This window comes from Oncorhynchus kisutch, linkage group LG3 (genome assembly GCF_002021735.2).
Source record: "Oncorhynchus kisutch isolate 150728-3 linkage group LG3, Okis_V2, whole genome shotgun sequence".
Taxonomy (NCBI): Eukaryota; Metazoa; Chordata; class Actinopteri; order Salmoniformes; family Salmonidae; genus Oncorhynchus; species Oncorhynchus kisutch.
In genome coordinates this window covers 12,460,153-12,486,478 of record NC_034176.2, presented here as the reverse complement: position 1 = coordinate 12,486,478, position 26,326 = coordinate 12,460,153, and the positions used below count along the sequence as shown (strand labels likewise).

Sequence of the window (26,326 nt, the reverse complement as noted above, 5' to 3'; positions counted from 1 at the left end):
TGGAGGTGAGGATAGTGCAGGGTGGAGGTGAGGAGTGTGCAGTGTGGAGGTGAGCAGAGGAGAGGACAAGGTGGATGTGAGGAGAGGACAGGATGGAGGTGAGGAGAGTGCAGGGTGGTGGTGAGGAGTGTGCAGGGTGGAGGAAGGGAGAGGACAGGGTGGAGGTGAGGAGAGTGCAGGGTGGAGGTGAGGAGAGGACAGGGTGGAGGAAGGGAGAGTACCGGGTGGAAGAGAGGTGAGGACAGGGTGGAGATGAGGAAAGGACAGGGTGGAGGTGAGGAGAGGACAGGGTGGTGAGGAGAGGACAGGGTGGTGGTGAGGAGAGTGCAGGGTGGAGGTGAGGAGAGTGCAGGGTGGAGGTGAGGAGAGGACAGGGTGGTGGTAGAGGAGAGGACAGGGTGGAGGTGAGGAGAGGACGTGGTGGTGGTACAGGAGAGGACAGGGTGGTGGTAGAGGAGAGGACAGGGTGGAGGTGAGGAGAGTGCAGGGTGGAGGTGAGGAGAGTGCAGGGTGGAGGTGAGGAGTGTGCAGGGTGGAGGTGAGGAGAGGACGGGGTGGAGGTGAGGAAAGGAGAGGACAGGGTGGAGGTGAGGAGAGGACAGGGTGGAGGTGAGGAGAAGACACGGTGGAGGTGAGGAGAGGAGAGGACAGGGTGGAGGGGAGGACAGGATGGAGGTGAGGAGAGGACAGGATGGAGGTGAGGAGAAGACAGGATGGAGGTGAGGAGAGGACAGGGTGAAGGTGAGGTGAGGACAGGGTGGAGGTGAGGAGAGTGCAGGGTGGAGGTGAGGAGTGTGCGGGGTGGAGGAGAGGAGAGGACGGGGTGGAGGTGAGGAGAGGACAGGGTGGAGGTGAGGAGAGGACAGGGTGGAGTTGAGGAGAGGACAGAGTGGAGGTGAGGAGAGGACAGGGTGGAGGTGAGGAGAGGACAGAGTGGAGGTGAGGAGAGGACAGGGTGGAGGAGAGGAGAGGACAGGGTGGAGGTGAAGAGAGGACAGAGTGGAGTTGAGGAGAGGGGAAGGGAAGGGTGGAGGAGAGGACAGGGTGGAGGTGAGGAGAGGACCAGGTGGAGGTGAGGAGAGGAGAGGGCAGGGTGGAGGAGAGGACATAGTGGAGTTGAGGAGAGGACAGGGTGGAGGTGAGGAGAGGAGAGGGCAGGGTGGAGGTGAGGAGAGGACAGGGTGGAGGTGTGGAGAGTACCAGGTGGAGGGGGGAGGATGTTTTGTCATTCCCAGTGTATTTGCACCTTTCCTCGTGGGTTAGACTCTGCCCCTCTGGCCCAGCAGACGAGGTCACTCTCAGATTTCTTGTTTTACCAATGAGGAGAGTTTGTTCATAGATTTTGACCCCAATTACAGAAGCACCAGCGGCCGTGAACTTTCCCCCTGTTTCCAGACATAGCTCTGCAAACAGCGGCAGGAGGATGGCCTTTCTCCCACATCTGACTAGCACAGACCTGCGACCACGTGGACTGACTCGTACCCATGCTGCTAGAAAAATATGAAAGAGTTCTCTATCCTCTCTCGTCTCTTCTCTCCCTCCCTCCCACCCTCTCTCTCTCTCTCTTTCTCTCTCTCCTCTCTCTCCCTCTCCTGTCACCCTCTCTTCTCTCTCTCTCCACTGTTGTCAGGGTGACTGGGAGGATTCTGGTTCTATTATGTTCTGTGATCTGTCCATCAGTCAATCTGTGCTCTTTTTGCTGGGCTAAGCAGTGCTGTCAGGGCCCCCACAGTTATGAACCCACCCTGAAAGTCTCCTCAGCTCACAGCTACCCACAGTGCAGAGCACATTAGAAAGAGGAAGTGACACACTGTGACATCCTGTGAGTCATTAGTGTCACCACTGCTGATGAACTCAGTTCCCTTCCTGAGCTGATTGCAGCAACCTGATAACATTGAACCAAACCTTCCTACCTACCCAAACCTGATAACATTTAACCAAACCTTCCTACCTCATCTGCTTTTACCATCTGCTGCCCTCATCTGCTGCCCTCATCTGCTGCCCTCATCTGCTTCCCTCATCTGCTGCCCTCATCTGCTTCCCCCATCTGCTGCCTTCATCTGCTGCCCTCATCTGCTTCCACCATCTGCTGCCCTCATCTGCTGTCCCCATCTGCTGCCCTCATCTGCTGCACTCATCTGCTGCCCTCATCTGCTTCCCCCATCTGCTGCCTTCATCTGCTGCCCTCATCTGCTTCTACCATCTGCTGCCCTCATCTGCTGCCCTCATCTGCTGCCCTCATCTCCTGCCCTCATCTGCTTCCCTCATCTGCTGCCCTCATCTGCTTCCCCCATCTGCTGCCTTCATCTGCTGCCCTCATCTGCTTCCACCATCTGCTGCCCTCATCTGCTTCCACCATCTGCTGCCCTCATCTGCTGCCCTCATCTGCTGCCCTCATCTGCTGCCCTCATCTGCTTCCCTCATCTGCTTCCCTCATCTGCTGCCTTCATCTGCTGCCCTCATCTGCTGCCCTCATCTGCTGCCCTCATCTGCTGACCCCATCTTCTGCCCTCATCTGCTGCCCTCATCTGCTGACCCATCTGCTGCCCTCATCTGCTGCCCTCATCTGCTGCCCTCATCTGCTGCCCTCATCTGCTGCCCTCATCTGCTGCCCTCATCTGCTGCCCTCATCTGCCTACCCATCTGCTGCCCTCATCTGCCTACCCATCTGCTGCCCTCATCTGCCTACCCATCTGCTGCCCTCATCTGCCTACCCATCTGCTGCCCTCATCTGCCTACCCATCTGCTGCCCTCATCTGCCTACCCATCTGCTGCCCTCATCTGCCTACCCATCTGCTGCCCTCATCTGCTGCCCTCATCTGCTGACCCATCTGCTGACCCATCTGCTGCCCTCATCTGCTGCCCTCATCTGCTGCCCTCATCTGCTGCCCTCATCTGCTTCCCTCATCTGCTTCCCTCATCTGCTGCCTTCATCTGCTGCCCTCATCTGCTGCCCTCATCTGCTGCCCTCATCTGCTGACCCCATCTGCTGCCCTCATCTGCTGCCCTCATCTGCTGACCCATCTGCTGCCCTCATCTGCTGCCCTCATCTGCTGACCCCATCTGCTGACCCATCTGCTGCCCTCATCTGCTGCCCTCATCTGCCTACCCATCTGCTGCCCTCATCTGCCTACCCATCTGCTGCCCTCATCTGCCTACCCATCTGCTGCCCTCATCTGCTGACCCCATCTGCTGACCCATCTGCCTACCCATCTGCTGCCCTCATCTGCCTACCCATCTGCTGCCCTCATCTGCTGCCATTACTGTGCATTCAGAAAGTATTCAGACCCCTTGACTTTTTTTTACATTTAGTTATGCTACAGCCTTATTTTAAAATAGATTACATTTTTCCCCCTCATCAATCTACACATAATACCCCATAATGATACAGCAAAAACTGGTTTTTAGAAATGTTTTCAAATGTGTGTATATATATATAAAAAGGAAATATCACATTTACATAAGTATTCAGACCGTTTACTATGGAAGCGATGGAAGCGATGACAGCCTTGAGTCTTCTTGGGTATGAAGCTACAAGCTTGGCACACCTGTATCCTGAGTACTCTGGAACAGGTTTTCATCAAGGATCTCTCTGTACTTTGCTCCGTTCATCTTTCCCTCAATCCTGTGTAGTCTCCCAGTCCCTGCCGCTGAAAAACATCCCCACAGCATGATGCTGCCACCACCGTGCTTCACCGTAGGGATGGTGCCAGGTTTCCTCCAGACATGACGCTTGGCATTCAGGCCAAATTGGTTTTATCAGACCAGAGAATCGTGTTTCTCGTGGTTTGAGTCCTTTAGGTGCCTTTTGGCAAACTCCAAGCGTGCTGTTGTGCCTTTTACTGAGGAATAGCTTCTGTTTTGCCACTCTAATATAAAGGCATGATTAGTGGAGTGCTGGTTGTCCTTCTGGAAGGTTCTCCCATCTCCACAGAGGAACCTTGGAGCTCTGTCAGGGTGACCATCAGGTTATTGGTCAACTCCCTGACCAGGGACCTTCTCCCCTGATTGCTCAGTTTGGCCGGGCGGCCAATTCTAGAAAAAGTCTTGATGGTTCCAAACTTCTTTTATTTAAGTATGATGGAGGCCACTGTGTTCTTGGGGACCTTCAATGCTACAGATATCTTTTTGGTACCCTTCCCCAGATCTGTGCCTCGACACAATCCTATCTTGGAGCTCTACCTTCGACCTCATGGCTTGGCTTTTGCTCTGACATGCACTGTCAACTATGGGATCGGTATAAAGTCAGGTGTGTCCTTTCCAAATCATGTCCAATCAATTGAATTTACCACAGGTGGACTCCAATCAGGTTATAAATACATCTCAAGGATGATCAATGGAAAAAGGATACGCCTGAGCTCAATTTCGAGTCTCATGGGAAATGTATGTTTTAATTTAGAATAAATTAGCCCCCCAAAAAATTTAACACAGTTTTCGGTTTGTCATAATGGGTTATTTTGGGTAGATAGATTTTGTTTTCAACTCCATTTTAGAATAGTCTGAGTACTTTCCCTAATGCACTGTGTCTGCTGCCCTTATCTGCTGTCCATGCATTGACTCATATACATCAACCTTGTCATCTAGTGTGTGTGTGTGTGTGTGTGTGTGTGTGTGTGTGTGTGTGTGTGTGTGTGTGTGTGTGTGTGTGTATGTGTGTGTGTGTGTGTGTGTGTGTGTGTGTGTGTGTGTGTGTGTGTGTGTGTGTGTGTGTGTGTGTGTGTGTGTGTGTTGAATGGGGATATGCTATATCCTAGATAGATACAGTTGAGGTTGGAAGTTTACATACACCTTAGCCAAATACAGTTAAACTCAGATTTTCACAATTCCTGATATTTCATCCGAGTAAATATTCCGGCGGCTGCGTGCATCTCCTTCCAGAGCGGTATGACGGCTGCATAGTCCCATGGTGTTTCTACTTGCGTACTATTGTTTGTACAGATGAACGTGGTACCTTCAGGCATTTGGAAATTGCTCCCAAGGATGAAACATACTTGTGGAGGTCTACAATTTTTGGGGGCTGATTTCTTTTGATTTTCCCAGGATGTCAAGCAAAGAGGCACTGAGTTTGAAGGTAGGCCTTGAAATACATCTACAGGTCCACCTCCAATTGACTCAAATTATGTAAATTAGCCTATCAGAAGCTTCTAAAGCCAAGACATCATTTTATGGAAAATTCCAAGCTGTTTAAAGGCACAGTCAATGTAGTGGATGTAAACTTCTGACCCACTGGAATTGTGATACAGTGAATTCTATGTGAAATAGTCTGTCTATAAACAATTGTTGGAAATAGTACTTGTGTCATGCACAAAGTAGATGTCCTAACCGACTTGCCAAAACTATAGTTTGTTAACAAGAAATGTGTGGAGTGGTTGAAAAACTAGTTTTAATGACTCCAACCTAAGTGTATGTAAACTTCCCACTTCAACTGTAGGAGTTGTTTATATGGGTCAGACCAGGGTCTGTATCCACAAAGCGAATCAGAGTAGGATCTAGGATCAGTTTTTCCTTTTAGATCATAATGAATAACATTTATATGGACAGATCTTAGATCAGCAGTCTGAGATGCTTTGTGGATACTGCTGTGTGTTATGTCTCTAAGCTGCTTGTGTTTGAGATGAACAAGCAGGGCAGGGTATGTTTTGCCATTCCAGTGTGTTTCCACCTCTCCACGTGGGTTAGACTATTGCCCCTGTTGTACAGCAGACAAGGTCATTCTCTTGTTTTACCAATAAGGGGGGCTTGTTCAATGAGGGTGACCCCAAAAACACAGAAGCTCCAGCGGCATTGAACTTTACCCCTCTTTCCAGACAAAGCTGGTGTGGCATTTCTCCCACATCTGACTAGCACGGCCCTGCGGCCACGTGGACTGACTGGACCACCATGGCTCAGCAGTACTGACTGTGGCTGTCTTCACCACAGCACAAACCACGTTATAACTACATTATTACGGCGTTCGAAGTTTGAATCCCGTTGTTAAATGTTTCCAAAGTGGAGAGACAGTTTGGAGGCCAAGAGTTCTGTACTACATCTGATTACATCGGCCAGATTGCCATGACAGATGTATAAGTGTTGTGTTACAGTAATTGTTTTCAACCCTATGAAGCATTACTTTGATGTTTGAGCTGTATCAGTGGCCTTGACAGCTTATGGCTTTGCTCAGCTTTTCCCAGAAGTCTCATCTGGCATCAGATGAATGGTAGTGAAAAGGAGAGCCAAACACTCTAGGAGCTCAGATGCAGTCATTTAATAACCTAATAACCAACGTTTCGACAGACCAGCTGTCTTCATCGTTATACCCTGTGTGGAGCTCTCCTTTTCTTTTTCAGGTGTTCTACTCCGCTAGCCAGCACCTCGCCTAAACAGGAGTGTGTTTATTTCTCCTCCAGATTAATGGTAGCCTACAATCCTACTATTGTGGCACATCTATAGACCCTTCTACTTGTGTTGCAATTTTTTTACTAGTTAGTCAGTTTGTGTTTTATAAAGCAGTTCACAATGTTCAAAAATATTATGTTGCTGCAGTTGTGTAAACAGTCGTGGTTTTAGGCTTTTAGTTTTAAACAAACTGTTCCAGGTGTTTATTTAAGTTTGTGGGCAAGATAATCCATTTGAGATGTCTCATTCTTGTTTCCGTGGGAGTTCTGAGAAAGGCTGGATTACCATCATTACATAGAACATTTAGTTTTTTTTTACCTTACTGTTGTGTCGTTTAAAGTGTATTTATTTTGGCTGTGTACTTTTTTGTGTACACGATAAATGAGTCATCATTCATTACCCTAGTAGTTTAAGTTTGTCTTCGTATTTCCATTTAACACGCAATGAGTTGAAAGAGAGCTATGGGCCAGCGGAGTTGAGCCGATCTGTATCTCAGCAGCCCAGGCTGTCACCACGCTGCCCGATAAACAAGCGAGGGCACCTGGACTGTCTGACAGAGAGCCCACTCCACTCTGCTGCGTTAGCGGCTCTAAATCTGTTTCAGACTGAACTTTGGAAGGTGATACAGGGAAAACACACGGTCAACTCACTGGCTTGATATGGTTGATTTGTTTGTTTACTCAGAATAACGGGGTCAGTGGTGTTGTGTTGCTTTTGCATATAGCGCCCTTCCTGGCACAGCCTGTTACTAAGATGATTTACTATTTGTTGATACCTCAGTATACCAGTATTGATGATTTACTATTTGTTGATACCTCAGTATACCAGTATTGATGATTTACTATTTGTTGATACCTCAGTATACCAGTATTGATGATTTACTATTTGTTGATACCTCAGTATACCAGTATTGATGATTTACTATTTGTTGATACCTCAGTATACCAGTATTGATGATTTACTATTTGTTGATACCTCAGTATACCAGTATTGATGATTTACTATTTGTTGATACCTCAGTATACCAGTATTGATGATTTACTATTTGTTGATACCTCAGTATACCAGTATTGATGATTTACTATTTGTTGATACCTCAGTATACCAGTATTGATGATTTACTATTTGTTGATACCTCAGTATACCAGTATTGATGATTTACTATTTGTTGATACCTCAGTATACCAGTATTGATGATTTACTATTTGTTGATACCTCAGTATACCAGTATTGATGATTTACTATTTGTTGATACCTCAGTATACCAGTATTGATGATTTACTATTTGTTGATACCTCAGTATACCAGTATTGATGATTTACTATTTGTTGATACCTCAGTATACCAGTATTGATGATTTACTATTTGTTGATACCTCAGTATACCAGTATTGATGATATCTTAACTATGACCTACAGTCATGTCATATACAACTTTGTGTAACCAGTGGCTTGACTTCTTTGTTGAAAAGGCCTTGCTCCATTTCCCACAATGTTGCACATTGTAGCGTTTGCTTTCTAAACTGTAACAATGTTGAAATAAGACAAATGTTAGGTTGAAGAACAACACTGTGCAGGGCTGGAAGCACAATGATTGGTGTGCCGGCCCGAAATAGAAAAGGAGAAAGGATCAATTTCCTGGAAGAGCCTGGATGTGCTGCTGAGTGGAAATGTCCCTAATTAGACTGAGCCTTGTTTATATTTAAACCTTTTGTTCCCAGTATACCGTAACAGCCAATCACACTCAGTCTGCCCAGTCATAGAGCTTTGTTTAGGTTAACACTACGTCAGGGAAGTGTTGGGACAGAACCAGGCTTCATCTGTGGAGTCAAAGGCGAGGGTTACCATGACAACACACCAACGAGCACAGTCTCTCACTCTCTCACACACACATGCGCGCAGGCACGCACACACTCGCTCGCACGCACACACACACCCACAAACACATACACTCTCTGACTGTGCCACTCAAGGAAGAGCGATAGCTAGTCCAGCTGCTCTTGCTGTCAGTCGTTACCCACTCTGTCCTGTTGGGGCCACTCTCCATCCATGGTCAGAGCTCACAGAAAGCAGAACAAATGAATGACATGCCAATGAATAGTTCCAAAGACCGCCACTGCAATCTAATGCCAATCTGTTAGAGCACACTAATACATTTCAAGGCTCTGCTCCAAGGAGAAACAGTTGAAGCCCTAAGCTCTGTCTCCTAGAACTCATTTGCTGGTTGTTCTGGAGGCTTTATGCTGGAAACAGTCCTGTCCTACTGTATACTCAAGCAGTCTGAATATTCTTCAACAAAGCACTGCACCCAGGCATCCCTAAAGACAAGTACAGCCTTCCAATGTCAGTGTGCAAAAGCTGCCTATGTGATGTTAGATAAGAATTCATTTCCTAAAGACATTCATTTGAAACAGCCAGATATAGTGGCTGCAACAGCTGATTAATCACATCAGAATTGGCTGTGTGGACAGCAGGACTGAATGTTCAGTGCCTAACCTGACCTGCCTCATGTATTGATCCACTCATTGATGAATGCAGTAGTCTTGGTACAGTACAATACTGGGGGATCCCTCTTCGGTCAACGGACCATTATACAGTCATCAAGCACCCACTCCTATTGGACAGGATCATGATATCAGGAAGGGATGCAATGATCCAGTGATGTAATCCCCAGTCCCCCTCCAAATCTCTCAAATGGATGTCAAGTGGTGCCGGGGTCCTTTGATTACAGTTGCACAGTTAGGTGATCCCCCTGATTACAGAGAGGCGTGTGGCTCTGGTGATGACGCAACCAACCCAACAAACTTTTAAAGTTGTGCCTTTATTGTGCTTTATCTTGGCCAGGTTGCAGTTGCAAATGAGAACTTGTTCTCAACTAGCCTACCTGGTTAAATAAAGGTGTTCTCAACTAGCCTACCTGGTTAAATAAAGGTGTTCTCAACTAGCCTACCTGGTTAAATAAAGGTTAAATAAATTAAATAAAACAGACTTCCCATCACATATCGTAGCAGTTCAGTTGGCAGTTCAACAGCTTTTATGTGCATGGAATCTGTTGATTCTCCTTCTTTGCTGTCACTATGGCGATCTCGTTACCAGACAAACGCCTGAGGACATGGGTATGGCTCTGTGGACCTGATGGAGTGATAGCCATGTTTTCAAACGTGTGACCATGGTCCCTGCTGGCCTTGCTGTTTTAGGAACCACTATCATCATCTCACGTATAGGAAGCCGTGATATTTTATATGAACACCCTCATCGCTCCTCTAGTCGTAGCTTTGTGCAGGCTCGTGATGCATTCAACATTGTTTCTGTCTCTTCCCACGTTCCCCTCTCACCCCCGACTACTCGCGATGGTCTCTGTGGTGCGGGTGATGATGTCCCAAGGGGGCGGAGGAGCGTGGTGGTTGTTTGGGTGCGAAACAGGACTGGTTGTTTATTTGAAAACAGCCCAGTCCTTGTGGATTCAGCCAGGCTCGCGGAGAGTGTTGACCGAAAACATGAGTGAACTTTACTGATACGCATTGACCTGAAGCAACTTGTACAAGGTGTCAAACAGCAACAGCAAATTGTCATCTCCTACGGCACGCAGGGCTCTCTGTCTAAGAACGGTCGTCACATGTATTGTCATTGGTGTTTTGAGGGGGTCTTTTTGTTATAAGACGATCACATTTTTCCCTGTATCCTAGTGGATTAGAAACAGGCATTGCATTCTCCGTTGGAACAGTGCTGCAACCACCATCATTATCCATTATTCTTCATTATACTCAATTATGTATGATCCATTATCTTTCATTGTCCATTATCATGTGTTATCCATTATTCTTCGTTATCCTACATTTTCTATTGTCCTTTATTATATTTCAATATCTTTCATTATCCTTAATTATCCATTATCTGTCTTTATTTTATTTTATTATCCTTCATTATCCTTCATTCTAGAAATTGTTGCAAATGTATTAAAAATGAATAACAGAAATGCCTTATTTACATATATATACTGTATTCTATACCATCTACTGCATCTTGCCTAAGCCGCACGGCCATCGCTCATCCATATACAGTGGGGCAAAAAAGTATTTCGTCAGCCACCAATTGTGAAAGTTCTCCCACTTAAAAAGATGAGAGAAGCCTGTAATTTTCATCATAGGTACACTTCAACTATGAAAGACAAAATGAGAAGAAAAAAATACAGAAAATCACATTGTAGGATTTTTTATGAATTTATTTGGAAATTATGGTGGAAAATAAGTATTTATAAGTATAAATAAATAAATAAGTATAGTTGAAGTGTACCTATGATGAAAATTACAGGCCTCTCTCATCTTTTTAAGTGGGAGAACTTACATAATTGGTGGCTGACTAAATACTTTTTTGCCCCACTGTATATACTGCATTCTACACCATCTACTGCATCTTGCCTAAGCCGCATGGCCATCTCTCATCCATATATATACTGTATTCTATACCATCTACTGCATCTTGCCTATTCCACACGACCATCTCTCATCCATATATTTCTATGTAGATATTCTTATTCATCCCTTTACATTTGTGTGTATTAGGTAGTTGTTGTGAATTTGTTATATTACTTGTTAGATATTACTGTACTGTCGGATCTAGAAGCTCAAGCATTTCACTTCACTCAAATGAACATCTGCTAACTATGTGTATGTAACCAATAACATTTGATTTGATTTGACAATGCATGTCAGCGCAAAAACCAAGCCAGTGCTCATCTCTTAAACAAAAACAATTTAGGTCAAAAGTGTTCATGTTAACAAAGGGAATATAAAGACTAACTGCACAGATATATAGCAATACAAACTGTACCATAGAGGCACAGAATAAGTTAACATCTACAGGATCCCACCCCCCTCCCCCGCCCCACCCCCCATAGACATATCTGATATGGGCAGAAAGCTTAATTTATTGTTAATCTAACTGCACTGTCCAATTTACAGTAGCTATTATAGTGAAAGAGTGCACAGTTGTGAACTTGAACATTAGGCACATTTGTACAGTTAACAGCTGTACAGAAATACCCATGTGAAACCCAAGTTACAGAGGAGGGACTTCTTGATGCAATTAAACAAAGTCCTGAGAAAAGGGTTTGAATTCTTATGTAAATGTGATTTTTCAGTTTTTTTTAATACATTTGCAAATATTTAAAAAAGCTTTTTTTGTTTTGTTATTATGGAGTATTGTGTGTAGATTGATGAGGGGGGGGGGACAATTTGATGAATTTGAGAATAAAGCTGTAATGTAACAAAATGTGGAAAAAGTCAAGGAGTCTGAATACTTTCTGAATACACTGTATGTACGTAGCAGTTAGATGTTCCCATTTCCTCTGCTGTTGTTGCTGTTAAAACTCTGAGCACGTACCGTGCTGCGGTAGGTTGTTTTTCACTCTGTCACCATCCTACCTGGGTAGGCAGGTGCAAGTAATTCTCTTTTTTTGTTGTAACAGTGCAACAAGTAACCTGGTCTCAGATAATGACTCGCAATACTATACGTCCTCCAAGATGTATGATAAATTACATCATCCCATTCGTGTGTTATTATTCGACCAGGTAAGACGTATGATACTATATGTCCTCTAATTTGTATAATATTGTACGACTGCTATTTTATTCATAATGTAACATGTCATACAAAATGGAGTGGGACGGATTTATGTACAGAGTAATATACATTTCCCTGAGACCACATTGTCCCACACTGCCCCACAAACGCACCAACGAGTGAGCTAGCCATACCTATGTGACCTGATGGGGTGGGGCTGCTGGAGAAGACCAGTAGCAGGCTGCTTGGGATGGGGGATGAGGGATGGGATGGAGGAAGCTAGGGCCCACTGGGGATGGGGGTGGGGGTCGGCGTGGGCTTAAGCTGGTGCTCTGCACTGCAGTCTGTGTCTGAACAAAAGCAGCTGAGGAAACACCCAAGATGTTGCCTGGGCTGGAAAGAGCTAGTTCAGACCGGTAGCTGATAGAGGAGGAAGGGAGAGAGGGAGAAGGGGGCGGAGGGAGAGAAGGAGTGGAAAGGACTGCCGACTGGTGCTATGGACCGTCTGGCGGACAGGTCTCCACTCCCACTGATGTAATGCTTCTGTCAGATCCTATTATTAGCCCAGTGGCACGCTAGCTAGCTAGCATCAGCACACAGTGCTATCGATTGGGTTAGATTAGCACAACACAAGGAAGGAGGATGCCTCCAGGATCAGCACCAAGAAGCCATGATACTAAATTCCTCGCACTCATTGTTTGACATCTTTTTCCTTGTGTTCTTCTGTGAGGTTATGTTTTTATCACAAAAGCTGCTGTTGTTTTCAGTGATTGTTGAATCATTAGCAATAACTTTGTTTTGTAGTTCGCAGTTTAATCCTAATTGCATGCAACAGCTTTGTGTTACCATCAATGGTTTAAATAGATAAAAAGCCAATTGGATGTCAATTTGTTGTAGGCTTTATTGAGACCTCAAATCCTAACTCTTGTTCAAACCTCGTTTGCATACCTCAGATACATTGGATTTCATCTTGAGATCACTTTATTCTTAAAAAATATATATATAATTTAACTAGGCAAGTCAGTTAAGAACAAATTCTTATTTACAATGACGGCCTACCGGGGAACAGTGGGTTAACTGCCTTGTTCAGGGGCAGAACAACAGATTTTTACCTTGTCAGCTCAGGGATTTGTTCCAGCAACCTTTCGGCTACTGGCCCAATGCTCTAACCACTAGGCTACCTGCCGCCCCAATATTTATCCCAAAGACAGAAAAACAACCTCCAGCTGGCACTGAGACAGCACAATCTGACATCACGTCTAATCCCTTCAGACCAGAGACATAAGAACAATAACAACCTGGCACTGAGACAGCACAATCTGACATCACGTCTAATCCCTTCAGACCAGAGACATAAAAACAATAACAGCCTGGCACTGAGACAGCACAATCTGACATCACGTCTAATCCCTTCAGACCAGAGACATAAAAACAATAACAACCTGGCACTGAGACAGCACAATCTGACATCATGTCTAATCCCTTCAGACCAGAGACATAAAAACAATAACAACCTGGCACTGAGACAGCACAATCTGACATCATGTCTAATCCCTTCAGACCAGAAACATAAAAACAATAACAACCTGGCACTGAGACAGCACAATCTGACATCACTTCTAATCCCTTCAGACCAGAGACATAAAAACAATAACAACCTGGCACTGAGACAGCACAATCTGACATCACGTCTAATCCCTTCAGACCAGAGACATAAAAACAATAACAACCTGGCACTGAGACAGCACAATCTGACATCACGTCTAATCCCTTCAGACCAGAGACATAAAAACAATAACAACCTGGCACTGAGACAGCACAATCTGACATCACGTCTAATCCCTTCAGACCAGAAACATAAAAACAAAGCACATGGTTGGATGCCAGGTTGTTAACACCAGAGAACAAAGGGGAGCCCCGCTGATTGGCCCATCTGCTGAACTGTGTGACCAATGGCATTCCCCCAGGTCCTCTGCCTTGGCCTTGGTGCTTCATGACAAACACACATGCAGTCTTCCACAGAGGAAGCTTTATTCCCTTAGTCCCACCTCTGCTCTTCCACTCTGCCGCAATGCCAGGCATGTATCTATTCCCTGGGCGCAGAGGTGCCTGGAACTGGGTTGCATCTGTGTGAGAGAGAGAGAGACCCTGGTACCCTGGGATCAGAAATTAGAGGCAGGCTTTTAGTTGTTTGTTCAGGCGTGCCTTAGTGGTTTATGTTTTACCAGAGTATACTGCGTATATACAGTCACAACCAAAGTTATTGGCACCCTTGATAAAAGTAAGTAAAAATGTATACAACTATATTGTATGCTCACAAAATTATTTATTTTATAGTAATGCAACAGCTCAGAGAAAGAGATTTTGTTTAACAAGTAATATTTTTTCTCTCAAAAACTTATGGGTCAAAATGATTGGCACCCCTGTTTTCAAAACTCTGGCACCCTCCCTTGCGAGGATAACCTCACTGGGCCTTTACAAATATATATATGAGATTGGCGAGCACATTGGGAGGAATCTTAAACACATTCATCCATACATCTAACAAATGTAAACACCTGGAGGATGTTAAACGGCTTTGGCCTTTGTCTGTCTGTTCCCTCATCCCTCGACTGAGGTCTGTCGATCTCCCCCGACTGAGTTCTGTCTGTCGATCTCCCCCGACTGAGGTCTGTCTGTCGATCTCCCCCGACTGAGGTCTGTCTGTCGATCTCCACCGACTGAGGTCTGTCTGTCGATCTCCCCCGACTGAGGTCTGTCTGTCGATCTCCACCGACTGAGGTCTGTCTGTCGATCTCCCCCGACTGAGGTCTGTCTGTCGATCTCCCCCGACTGAGGTCTGTCTGTCGATCTCCCCCGACTGAGGTCTGTCTGTCGATCTCCCCCGACTGAGGTCTGTCTGTCGATCTCCCCCGACTGAGGTCTGTCTGTCGATCTCCCCCGACTGAGGTCTGTCTGTCGATCTCCCCCGACTGAGGTCTGTCTGTCGATCTCCCCCGACTGAGGTCTGTCTGTCGATCTCCCCCGACTGAGGTCTGTCTGTCGATCTCCCCCGACTGAGGTCTGTCTGTCGATCTCCCCCGACTGAGGTCTGTCTGTCGATCTCCCCCGACTGAAGTCTGTCTGTCGATCTCCCCCGAAAGAAGTCTGTCTTTCCTCCCCTATTTACAGAGTATTTAGTGTAGATCGCTGACAGAAAATGATTTCACTTGATATACAGCGCCTTCAAAAAGTATCCACACCCTTTGACCTTTTCCACATTTTGTTGTTACAAAGTGGTATTAAAATGGATTTAGGCAAGTCAGTTAAGAACAAACTCTTATTTTCAATGATGGCCTAGGAACAGTGGGTTAACAGCCTTGTTCAGGAGCAGAATGACAGATTTGTACCTTGTCAGCTCGGGGATTTGATCTTGCAATCTTTTGGTTACTAGTCCAACACTCTAACCACTAGGCTACGCTGCCGCCCCAGACATTCAGCATCTCCTTTTTTTTATTCCCTTTTTTTTAATTCCCTTTTATGCATTGAAAAATTCCCTGGTCTTTGTGGTTGAATCTGTACTTGAAATTCACTACTCGATTGAGGGACCTTACAGATAATTGTGTCGGGTACAGAGATGAGGTAGTCATTTAAAAAATCATGTTAAATACTATTATTGAATACAGAATGAGTTCATGCAACTTATTATGTGATTTTTTTAGCACATTTTACTCCTGAACTTATTTAGGCTTGCCATAACAAAGGGGTTGAATCCTTATAGACTCAAGACATTTCAGCTTTTAATTGTGAAAATGTTCTACAAATAAAATGCATCTGACATTATGGGGTATGGTGTATTGATAAGTGACACAAAATCTCAATTTAATCCATTTTAAATTCAGGCTGTAACACAACAAAATGTGGACAAAGTCCAGGGGTGTGAATACTTTCTGAAGGTTCTGTATAAGATTTAGGCTTTCTGAACCCTGAGTCTCACCCAGCAGAGAACAATACATCCCTGGCTGTTTGACTGAAAAAATAAAAGATAAGAATACAAACATAAAGTAAATGGCTCAGTACACACATAATTACACACACCCTCTTTTCAAGGCCCTCTGGCTAGAGTAGCACCCCTATCGGGTCTCTGTTATGTCATCACAGGGTCACCATTAGCCAACAGAGCAGATAGAGAGAGATGTGGTGATTTAGCTATCATGACTCGGCCGTTTAGCTATGTAGCCACAGCAGCTGCAGCCCCTCTAGCCTCTACTTACAGTTCCACACGTCTGTGCTAGCTACCACCACCAGCACGCTAAAGGCTATACACATAAACAGAAACCATCCAAGCCAACGAGGTAACTACGTAGGAAACTATCCAAGCCAACGAGGTAGCTATCATACCCCTCTGTATGATCTTACAAAACAGATGATGAAAACAATTTGGTATACCTGTTCTCTCAATTAGGGTTAAAGGAGTTTGGAGCAGTGGAAGGGGGTGCTGGTTTGGGAGTGTGGTGGTCAAGGTCTCAGACAGAAAGGTCATGAGATAGAGAGACTGTCTGAAACAGAAGAGGGGTGGGAGGGGAATGGTGGGTGGGGTTGTACTGTCGCTTTAATCAATGGACAGGCTCTGTCTGGGGGTGGGCTTATTGACTGGAGCTGACCCACTCCCTGCCATGCATTATAGGCTACACTCTGACAAGGCACGCGAAGAAGAGAAAATCAAGTTTGTGTGTGTGCAGCCTGGTCTAATACATTAGAGGTAACGTAGTAAACGTAGGTCCAGGACACTCAAATTAGTATGATATGTTACGTTTGGTATGGTTACATAAGACAGATGTCAAAAGCTAAAGTAGGGTGGTTGGTCGGAGTGGATGGGTGAGCGTATAATATGAATATAACGCAAACATCTAGTAACCCATTTAGTTGCGTGTTCGAATCTCATCACAGACAGCTTTAGAATTTTAGCTACTTACTAATTTGCAACTACTTAGCATGTTAGCTAACCCTTCCTCTAACCCTTTAACCTGTCTGGGAATGGGGATCCGCTAGCGGAATGTTAGGTCACCACCAAGTCACAGAAAAACGCAGCCATTTTTCCAGCCAAAGAGAGGAGTAACAAAAAGCAGAAATATAGATACAATTAATCACTAACATTTGATGATCTTCATCAGATGACACTCATAGGACTTCATGTTACACAATACATGTACAGTGGGGCAAAAAACGTATTTAGTCAGCCACCAATTGTGCAAGTTCTCCTACTTAAAAAGATGAGAGAGGCCTGTAATTTTCATCATAGGTACACTTCAACTATGACAGACAGAATGAGAAAAAAAATCCAGAAAATCACATTGTAGGATTTTTTATAAATGTATTTGCAAATTATGGTGGAAAATAAGTATTTGGTCACCTACAAACAAGCAAGATTTCTGGCTCTCACAGACCTGTAACTTCTTCTTTAAGAGGCTCCTCTGTTCTCCACTCGTTACCTGTATTAATGGCACCTATTTGAACTTGTTATCAGTATAAAAGATATTCACTTACCTTTGATGATCTTCATCAGAATGCACTCCCAGGAATCCCAATTCCACAATAAATGTTTGATTTGTTCAATAAAGTTCATCATTTATGTCCATCTCCTTTTGTTATGGCGTTTGGTAAACAAATCCAAACGCGCATGTGTCCAGCGGAAAGGTCAGACGAAAAGTCAAAAAAGTGCCAGACCTCTGACTCATTCCCTCTCAGCTAACCGATCGCTGCAGCTGTACATAGTCTATCGGTAAATAGCCCACCCAATTGTACCTACCTCATCCCCATACTGTTTATATTTATTTACTTTTCTGCTCTTTTGCACACCAATATCTCTACCTGTACATGACCATCTGATAATTTATCACTCCAGTGTTAATCTGCAAAATTGTAATTATTCGCCTACCTCCTCATGCCTTTTGCACACAATGTATATAGACTCTCTTTTTTTCTACTGTGTTATTGACTTGTTAATTATTTACTCCATGTGTAACTCTGTGTTGTCTGTTCACACTGCTATGCTTTATCTTGGCCAGGTCGCAGTTGCAAATGAGAACTTGTTCTCAACTAGCCTACCTGGTTAAATAAAGGTGTTCTCAACTAGCCTACCTGGTTAAATAAAGGTGAAATTTTTAAAATAAAAAATAAATTCAGCCCCACTTCACAGTAGAAGCATCAAACAAGTTTCTAAAGACTGTTGACATCTAGTGGAAGCCTTAGGAAGTGCAAGATGACCAATATCCCACTGTATCTTCAATTTGAAAAAACGAGCAACCTCAGATTTCCCACTTCCTGGTTGGATTTTTTCTCAGGTTTTTGCCTGCCATATGAGTTGTTATACTCACAGACATCATTCAAACAGTTTTAGAAACTTCAGAGTGTTTTCTATCCAATACCAATAACAATATGCATATATTAGCATCTGGGACTGAGTAGCAGGCAGTTTACTCTGGGCATGCTTTTCATCCAAAAGTGAAAATGCTGCCCCCTATCCCAATGAAGTTTTTAGCCTAGTTCCTAACCTAAACCTAAACCCTAACCTAAACCCTATCTCCTAGCCTAGCTAACGTTAACCACCTAGCTTACTTTAGTGTTGGCCCCTAGCTAATGTTAGCCACAACAAATTGGAATTCATAACATATCATGCATATTATAATTTGTAACATATCATAGGAAATGTGTGATGGCATACACAAATGAATACATACCATAGGAAATGTAACATATCATACTAATTGGAGTGTCCCTGATTTACATTTACTATGTTACTTCTACCCCTGAGTCTGTGTTGGTGTCAGTGGCGTGTATTCATGTATTCTTTCCTCTCTGTGTTTCATAATTTTCCTTAAATTTGTAAGAGGCTGATTGTATCTCAAAGGAGAAAGCATCCAAGCGAGAAAACAACATCCCTCTCTCTCTGTATGTGTAGCCCCATCTATCTTATGCTGTCTGTATGATATTCAAATCAAATCAACCAAAAAATTAATTTAGCAGCAGTAAAATAACAATAGCGAGACTTTATACAGGGGGAACCGGTACAGAGTCAATGTGGAGGCTATATACAGGGGGTACCGGTACAGAGTCAATGTGGAGGTTATATACAGGTGGTACTGGTACAGAGTCAATGTGGAGGCTATATACAGGGGGTACTGGTACAGAGTCAATGTGGAGACTATATACAGGGGGTACTGGTACAGAGTCAATGTGGAGGCTATATACAGGGGGTACTGGTACAGAGTCAATGTGGAGACTATATACAGGGGGTACCGGTACAGAGTCAATGTGGAGGTTATATACAGGGGGTACTGGTACAGAGTCAATGTGGAGGCTATATACAGGGGGTACCGGTACAGAGTCAATGTGGAGGCTATATACAGGGGGTACCGGTACAGAGTCAATGTGGAGGTTATATACAGGGGGTACTGGTACAGAGTCAATGTGGAGGCTATATACAGGGGGTACTGGTACAGAGTCAATGTGGAGGCTATATACAGGGGGTACTGGTACAGAGTCAATGTGGAGGCTATATACAGGGGGTACTGGTACAGAGTCAATGTGGAGGCTATATACAGGGGGTACTGGTACAGAGTCAATGTGGAGGCTATATACAGGGGGTACTGGTACAGAGTCAATGTGCGAATTGCAAGGCACCGGTTAGTTGAGGTAAATGAGGTAATATGTACATGTAGGTAGAATTATTAAAGTGACTATGAATAGATAATAACAGAGAGCAGCAGCGGCTTAAAAGGGGGGGACAACGCAAATTGTCTGGGTAGCCAATTGATTAGATGTTTCGAAGCCTCTTGGACCCAGAATTGGCTCATGAGCTCATGAGGGATTTCTAAGTTATATTCTTCAAGAATCAATGGATATAATTATAATTTAAAAGTCCAAAAATGAATGTGGAAACTACAGATTGCCCCTTTAAGTCTATCAGAAGTGTGCGAGTTTAAGCTTGTGTTCATTAGGTCTCTGGATGTATTTTTTTATCAGCATGAATTAGATTGAGCAATAAAAGCCCCACTTTTATTCTATAGACTGGGATCCCCACTGTGTAGCTGTTGTTCCATAGACTGGGATCCCCACTGTGTAGCTGTTGTTCCATAGACTGGGATCCTCACTGTGTATCTGTTGTTCCATAGACTGGGATCCCCACTATGTAGCTGTTGTTCCATAGACTGGGATCCACACTGTGTAGCTGTTATTCCATAGACTGGGATCCACACTGTGTATCTGTTGTTCCATAGGCTGGGATCCACACTGTGCAGCTGTTGTTCCATAGACTGGGATCCACACTGTGCAGCTGTTGTTCCATAGGCTGGGATCCACACTGTGTATCTGTTGTTCCATAGGCTGGGATCCACACTGTGCAGCTGTTGTTCCATAGGCTGGGATCCACACTGTGCAGCTGTTGTTCCATAGGCTGGGATCCACACTGTGTATCTGTTGTTCCATAGACTGGGATCCACACTGTGTATCTGTTGTTCCATAGACTGGGATCCACACTGTGCAGCTGTTGTTCCATAGACTGGGATCCACACTGTGTATCTGTTGTTCCATAGGCTGGGATCCACACTGTGCAGCTGTTGTTCCATAGACTGGGATCCACACTGTGTATCTGTTGTTCCATAGGCTGGGATCCACACTGTGCAGCTGTTGTTCCATAGACTGGGATCCACACTGTGTAGCTGTTGTTCCATAGGCTGGGATCCACACTGTGTATCTGTTGTTCCATAGGCTGGGATCCACACTGTGTAGCTGTTGTTCCATAGGCTGGGATCCACACTGTGTAGCTGTTGTTCCATAGACTGGGATCCACACTGTGTAGCTGTTATTCCATAGGCTGGGATCCACACTGTGTATCTGTTATTCCATAGACTGGGATCCACACTGTGCAGCTGTTATTCTATAGACTGGGATCCACACTGTGTAGCTGTTGTTCCATAGACTGGGATCCCCACTTTGTATCTGTTGTTCCATAGGCTGGGATCCCCACTGTGTATCTGTTGTTCCATAGGCTGGGATCCACACTGTGTAGCTGTTGTTCCATAGGCTGGGATCCCCACTGTGTATCTGTTGTTCCATAGACTGGGATCCACACTGTGTAGCTGTTGTTCCATAGGCTGGGATCCACACTGTGCAGCTGTTATTCTATAGACTGGGATCCACACTGTGCAGCTGTTGTTCCATAGACTGGGATCCACACTGTGTAGCTGTTGTTCCATAGACTGGGATCCACACTGTGCAGCTGTTATTCTATAGACTGGGATCCACACTGTGTAGCTGTTGTTCCATAGGCTGGGATCCACACTGTGTAGCTGTTGTTCCATAGGCTGGGATCCACACTGTGCAGCTGTTGTTCCATAGGCTGGGATCCCCACTGTGTATCTGTTATTCCATAGACTGGGATCCACACTGTGCAGCTGTTATTCTATAGACTGGGATCCACACTGTGTAGCTGTTGTTCCATAGGCTGGGATCCACACTGTGTAGCTGTTGTTCCATAGGCTGGGATCCACACTGTGTAGCTGTTGTTCCATAGGCTGGGATCCACACTGTGCAGCTGTTGTTCCATAGGCTGGGATCCACACTGTGCAGCTGTTGTTCCATAGGCTGGGATCCACACTGTGCAGCTGTTGTTCCATAGGCTGGGATCCTCACTGTGCAGCTGTTGTTCCATAGACTGGGATCCACACTGTGCAGCTGTTGTTCCATAGGCTGGGATCCACACTGTGTAGCTGTTGTTCCATAGGCTGGGATCCACACTGTGCAGCTGTTGTTCCATAGGCTGGGATCCACACTGTGTAGCTGTTGTTCCATAGGCTGGGATCCACACTGTGCAGCTGTTGTTCCATAGACTGGGATCCACACTGTGTAGCTGTTGTTCCATAGGCTGGGATCCACACTGTGCAGCTGTTGTTCCATAGACTGGGATCCACACTGTGTAGCTGTTGTTCCATAGACTGGGATCCACACTGTGCAGCTGTTATTCTATAGACTGGGATCCACACTGTGTAGCTGTTGTTCCATAGGCTGGGATCCACACTGTGTAGCTGTTGTTCCATAGGCTGGGATCCACACTGTGCAGCTGTTGTTCCATAGGCTGGGATCCACACTGTGTAGCTGTTGTTCCATAGGCTGGGATCCACACTGTGCAGCTGTTATTCTATAGACTGGGATCCACACTGTGTAGCTGTTGTTCCATAGGCTGGGATCCACACTGTGCAGCTGTTGTTCCATAGGCTGGGATCCTCACTGTGCAGCTGTTGTTCCATAGACTGGGATCCACACTGTGCAGCTGTTGTTCCATAGGCTGGGATCCACACTGTGTAGCTGTTGTTCCATAGGCTGGGATCCACACTGTGCAGCTGTTGTTCCATAGGCTGGGATCCACACTGTGTAGCTGTTGTTCCATAGGCTGGGATCCACACTGTGCAGCTGTTGTTCCATAGACTGGGATCCACACTGTGTAGCTGTTGTTCCATAGGCTGGGATCCTCACTGTGCAGCTGTTGTTCCATAGGCTGGGATCCACACTGTGCAGCTGTTGTTCCATAGGCTGGGATCCACACTGTGTAGCTGTTGTTCCATAGGCTGGGATCCACACTGTGCAGCTGTTGTTCCATAGACTGGGATCCACACTGTGTAGCTGTTGTTCCATAGGCTGGGATCCACACTGTGCAGCTGTTGTTCCATAGGCTGGGATCCACACTGTGCAGCTGTTGTTCCATAGGCTGGGATCCACACTGTGCAGCTGTTGTTCCATAGACTGGGATCCACACTGTGCAGCTGTTGTTCCATAGACTGGGATCCACACTGTGCAGCTGTTGCAAGAGCACATTTTTCACTGGCTGTCTACTGGTTTTTAAACAATGATTGATAGGCAGCTTAAACTTCTTGAATTCAACCATTATTGGGTTCAAACACAAATTTAGATTTGTGAACAGCCATCCACAACAACCACAATCCGTAAGGTGCAAATAGCTAAATGAGAGAGCAGCAGTGTGATTCACATCAATGTGCTATGTAGATATCAATAATAAGTCATATCCGTATCGCCGTAGACTACACCACTGCTGTCATCCTTACCTCCAAGCATTTATTCAAGTTGGATAATATTTGGATGCCGACAGCAGTCGCACCATTGGAAGACATAACTTGGACTGTAGCCTCCTGCTCTTTTCCAGCAATCCATCAAACACATTTGGTGTGTCATCATAGTAGGTCTCTGACATCATAGTGGTCTCTGACTTGTGGTCAGACTCGCTCAGGTGGAACAAACTTAAACTTGCGCCTTTTTTCAATGCTGATTTGAATGTCATTGAGAAAACAGATAGTCTGAATTTAAAAGTAATCCTTGAAGTAATCATCTAGTTTTTAAAAGGTATCTCTAATCTGATTACAATATTTTAGCTGGTAACATAACGGATTACAGTTACCGTTTTTTTGTAATCCCTTACATGTAATGTATTACTCCGAAACCCTGCCCAAGGTTTTATTCGGGCCCAATAACTGCTGCCCGGAATCACAATTCTAAGCAACCACCTTTTTCAAAGGCTCCATCCCAGGTCCTTCCTGTATCGTCCCTCCTTTTCTCTCACCATACAGAGCTGCAAAACAAACTGGAAACAGAATTACCCCATTTGTTAATTTAAACAAAGCCTGACTTTTTGCCTAATTCAACAACAGAATCCGAGATATGTGGTGTGTGGAGTCGCTAACTATCTGTTTGCTTTGGAAAAGTCGCTCTGTAATGACGGTGGCAGGGTGGGGCTTCAAACTATGTTCCCATCTTGAGCCCTTCTTAAGAGCAACTTGAAAAGAACAACAGGACAGAAAGGACCAAACAACTGACACACCACCCTAGTGGAGGTGCAATCTCAACACTGAAGTAAAATGACACAGCTTCATGCTCTATTTGTTGCCCTAGGTTGCTCTGAGCAACCGCGTTGTGAAGTAAATTGAGCACAGCTATAGCGCAATAGGCAGCGCATCCTAATACTCAACTTGTTTGATTGGAAGGGAGAGCTTGTTTGCTCTCTCGCGCGGCTTAGGTGCTTATATGGAGAGCAGTTGGTATTTGTGATGTTTACTGGGTCATCAAGGATAGGCTGTGGCTCTGGGCTAGTGTCCCCTCCTGTCATCCTGGGGTTTTCACACTAATGTTGCTCTATCATGGAAATATAACTAGCTCCCTGAGAATGACCGTATGCGGATGGTCCTCTGACAATTTGAGAGTTACGAAAGCAGTAGTTATGAAACTCTTCACACGTAAATACTATACATACTAGGGTGAAATATATTCTTGTAACACTGACGTTACTGTCAACCTGATAAATACAAGCCGGCTGTACAAACATGTTATTCACCCCAACAACAAGACATGAGTCAATACGCAGACTTATTATGTCCTGTCAAGAAGCTCACACAAACGTTATGCAATTCACACCTGCGTGTTGTTATCTGTGTGTGTGAAAGGGGGTGGAGTTTATAGTTTATTAGTATGCTATGTATAGTATAGTATATAGTGTAGACGATATACAATACTGTGTGTTTACACCAGCATGGTACTTTGATGAATTAGCTGCAGTCTGATGATGATGATGCACCTAGAGAGTTGTAAGAGAGATGAAGAGGCATAATTCTGCAGTGTACTTGACCTGCCATCTGGACGTTCTGAAGCTCTCCTGGCTGTCTGGCAGGTTTTGCAGCCACTGTCCTTTTCCCTCTTCTCTGCCTGTCTCACTTTCAATCACTCTCTCTTTCTCTTCCTCCCTCTCTCACTTTCAATCATCTTTCTCTATCTCTACCTGCCTGTATCTCTCTCTCGCTCTCTCTCGCTCTCTCTCTCTCTTTCTCACTCTCTCTTTTTATCTCTCTCTCTCTGCCTTCCTGTCTCGCTCTCATTATTTCTCTCTCTCTCTTTCAATCTCTATCTCTCTCTCTCTTGCTTGTCTCCTTTCTCTCCAGCAGAGTTAGGACACTCGGTGTCCTCCTTCGCTTTCCCTTCTCACCCTCCCTCTCTCCCTCCATCCCTGGTGTTTTGCACTGGCACGGGGCTGGATGTCAGACAGTGTTACATAAGCAGAAATATTGCTATGGGTTGGTAGTGGCACAAGGCTCTGTCCCAAGGGTTAATTAAGCTCTGCCATCAGAGAGCTGAAGGATTTACTGTAGGACACACACACAGATTCCTGGATGGGTACCGAGGAAGCATTTGTCACTTGTTGTTTATTTTGGTTTGCGCATTGTGATGTAACAGGTCTGCAGGATGTCACTAAGGTGTATCTTATATTGTCAGCTGTTCCAAAATACATGCATGATAACACAGCCATCAATCATCCAATTACTAGTCTGCAGGGGGAAAGTGTCAATGGACAAGTGTGTTTCTGCTTGTGTAAGGTCTTTGACGTGCAAGAGTTGTATATGTTTGTGTGAGAGATGGGAGAGGTGTATAGTAAAGTGCATAGTCTGCAGGCAAATGTTGTGTTGCTGTGTGTTTGTGCATTAGTGTGTTTCTGTGGCCTCTCAGATGTCTCTCTCTCTCGCTCTCTCTCTCTCTCGCTCTCTCTCTCTCTCTCTCTCTCTCGCTCTCTCTCTGTGTGTTGTAGATCTGTTTCCTGGTGTCTGCGTTTCGTGGCCGTGTCTACTCAGAGGACAGCTGTGCCGTTCTGGGCCTCTTCTCCCACTACTTCCTCCTGAGCCAGTTCTGCTGGATGCTACTCCAGGTAAGGCCTACTGTTGACACCAGGGCTCCTCCAGGTAAGGCCTACTGCTGACACCAGGGCTCCTCTAGGTAAGGCCTGCTGCTGACACCAGGGCTCCTCCAGGTAAGGCCTACTGCTGACACCAGTTCTCCTCCAGGTAAGGCCTGCTGTTGACACCAGGGCTCCTCCAGGTAAGGCCTGCTGCTGACACCAGGGCTCCTCCAGGTAAGGCCTACTGCTGACACCAGTTCTCCTCCAGGTAAGGCCTGCTGTTGAAACCAGGGCTCCTCCAGGTAAGGCCTGCTGCTGACACCAGTTCTCCTCCAGGTAAGGCCTGCTGTTGAAACCAGGGCTCCTCCAGGTAAGGCCTGCTGCTGACACCAGGGCTCCTCCAGGTAAGGCCTGCTGTTGACACCAGGGCTCCTCCAGGTAAGGCCTACTGTTGACACCAGGGCTCCTCGAGGTAAGGCCTACTGTTGACACCAGGGCTCCTCGAGGTAAGGCCTACTGTTGACACCAGGGCTCCTCCAGGTAAGGCCTACTGCTGACACCAGGGCCTGTATGTATTATGCATATTAGAGTCGGAGCACTGATCTAGAATCAGATCCCACCTGTATACGTTTAATTTTCTTCATTGTGATCTGAAAGGCAAAACCAGAGGTGGAAAGATTAC

General features: G+C 45.3%; 1 protein-coding gene across 1 annotated transcript in view; it reads left to right on the top strand.

The window, feature by feature from the left end:
- LOC109872102 (adhesion G-protein coupled receptor V1) overlaps positions 1 to 26,326 on the top strand; it is a 280,286-nt gene that overhangs the window by 152,669 nt on the left and 101,291 nt on the right. Inside the window, exon 84 of the mRNA XM_031817533.1 lies at positions 25,558 to 25,674. Coding sequence (XP_031673393.1) covers positions 25,558 to 25,674 — 117 coding nt within the window. The remainder of the gene's footprint in view (positions 1 to 25,557; positions 25,675 to 26,326) is intronic.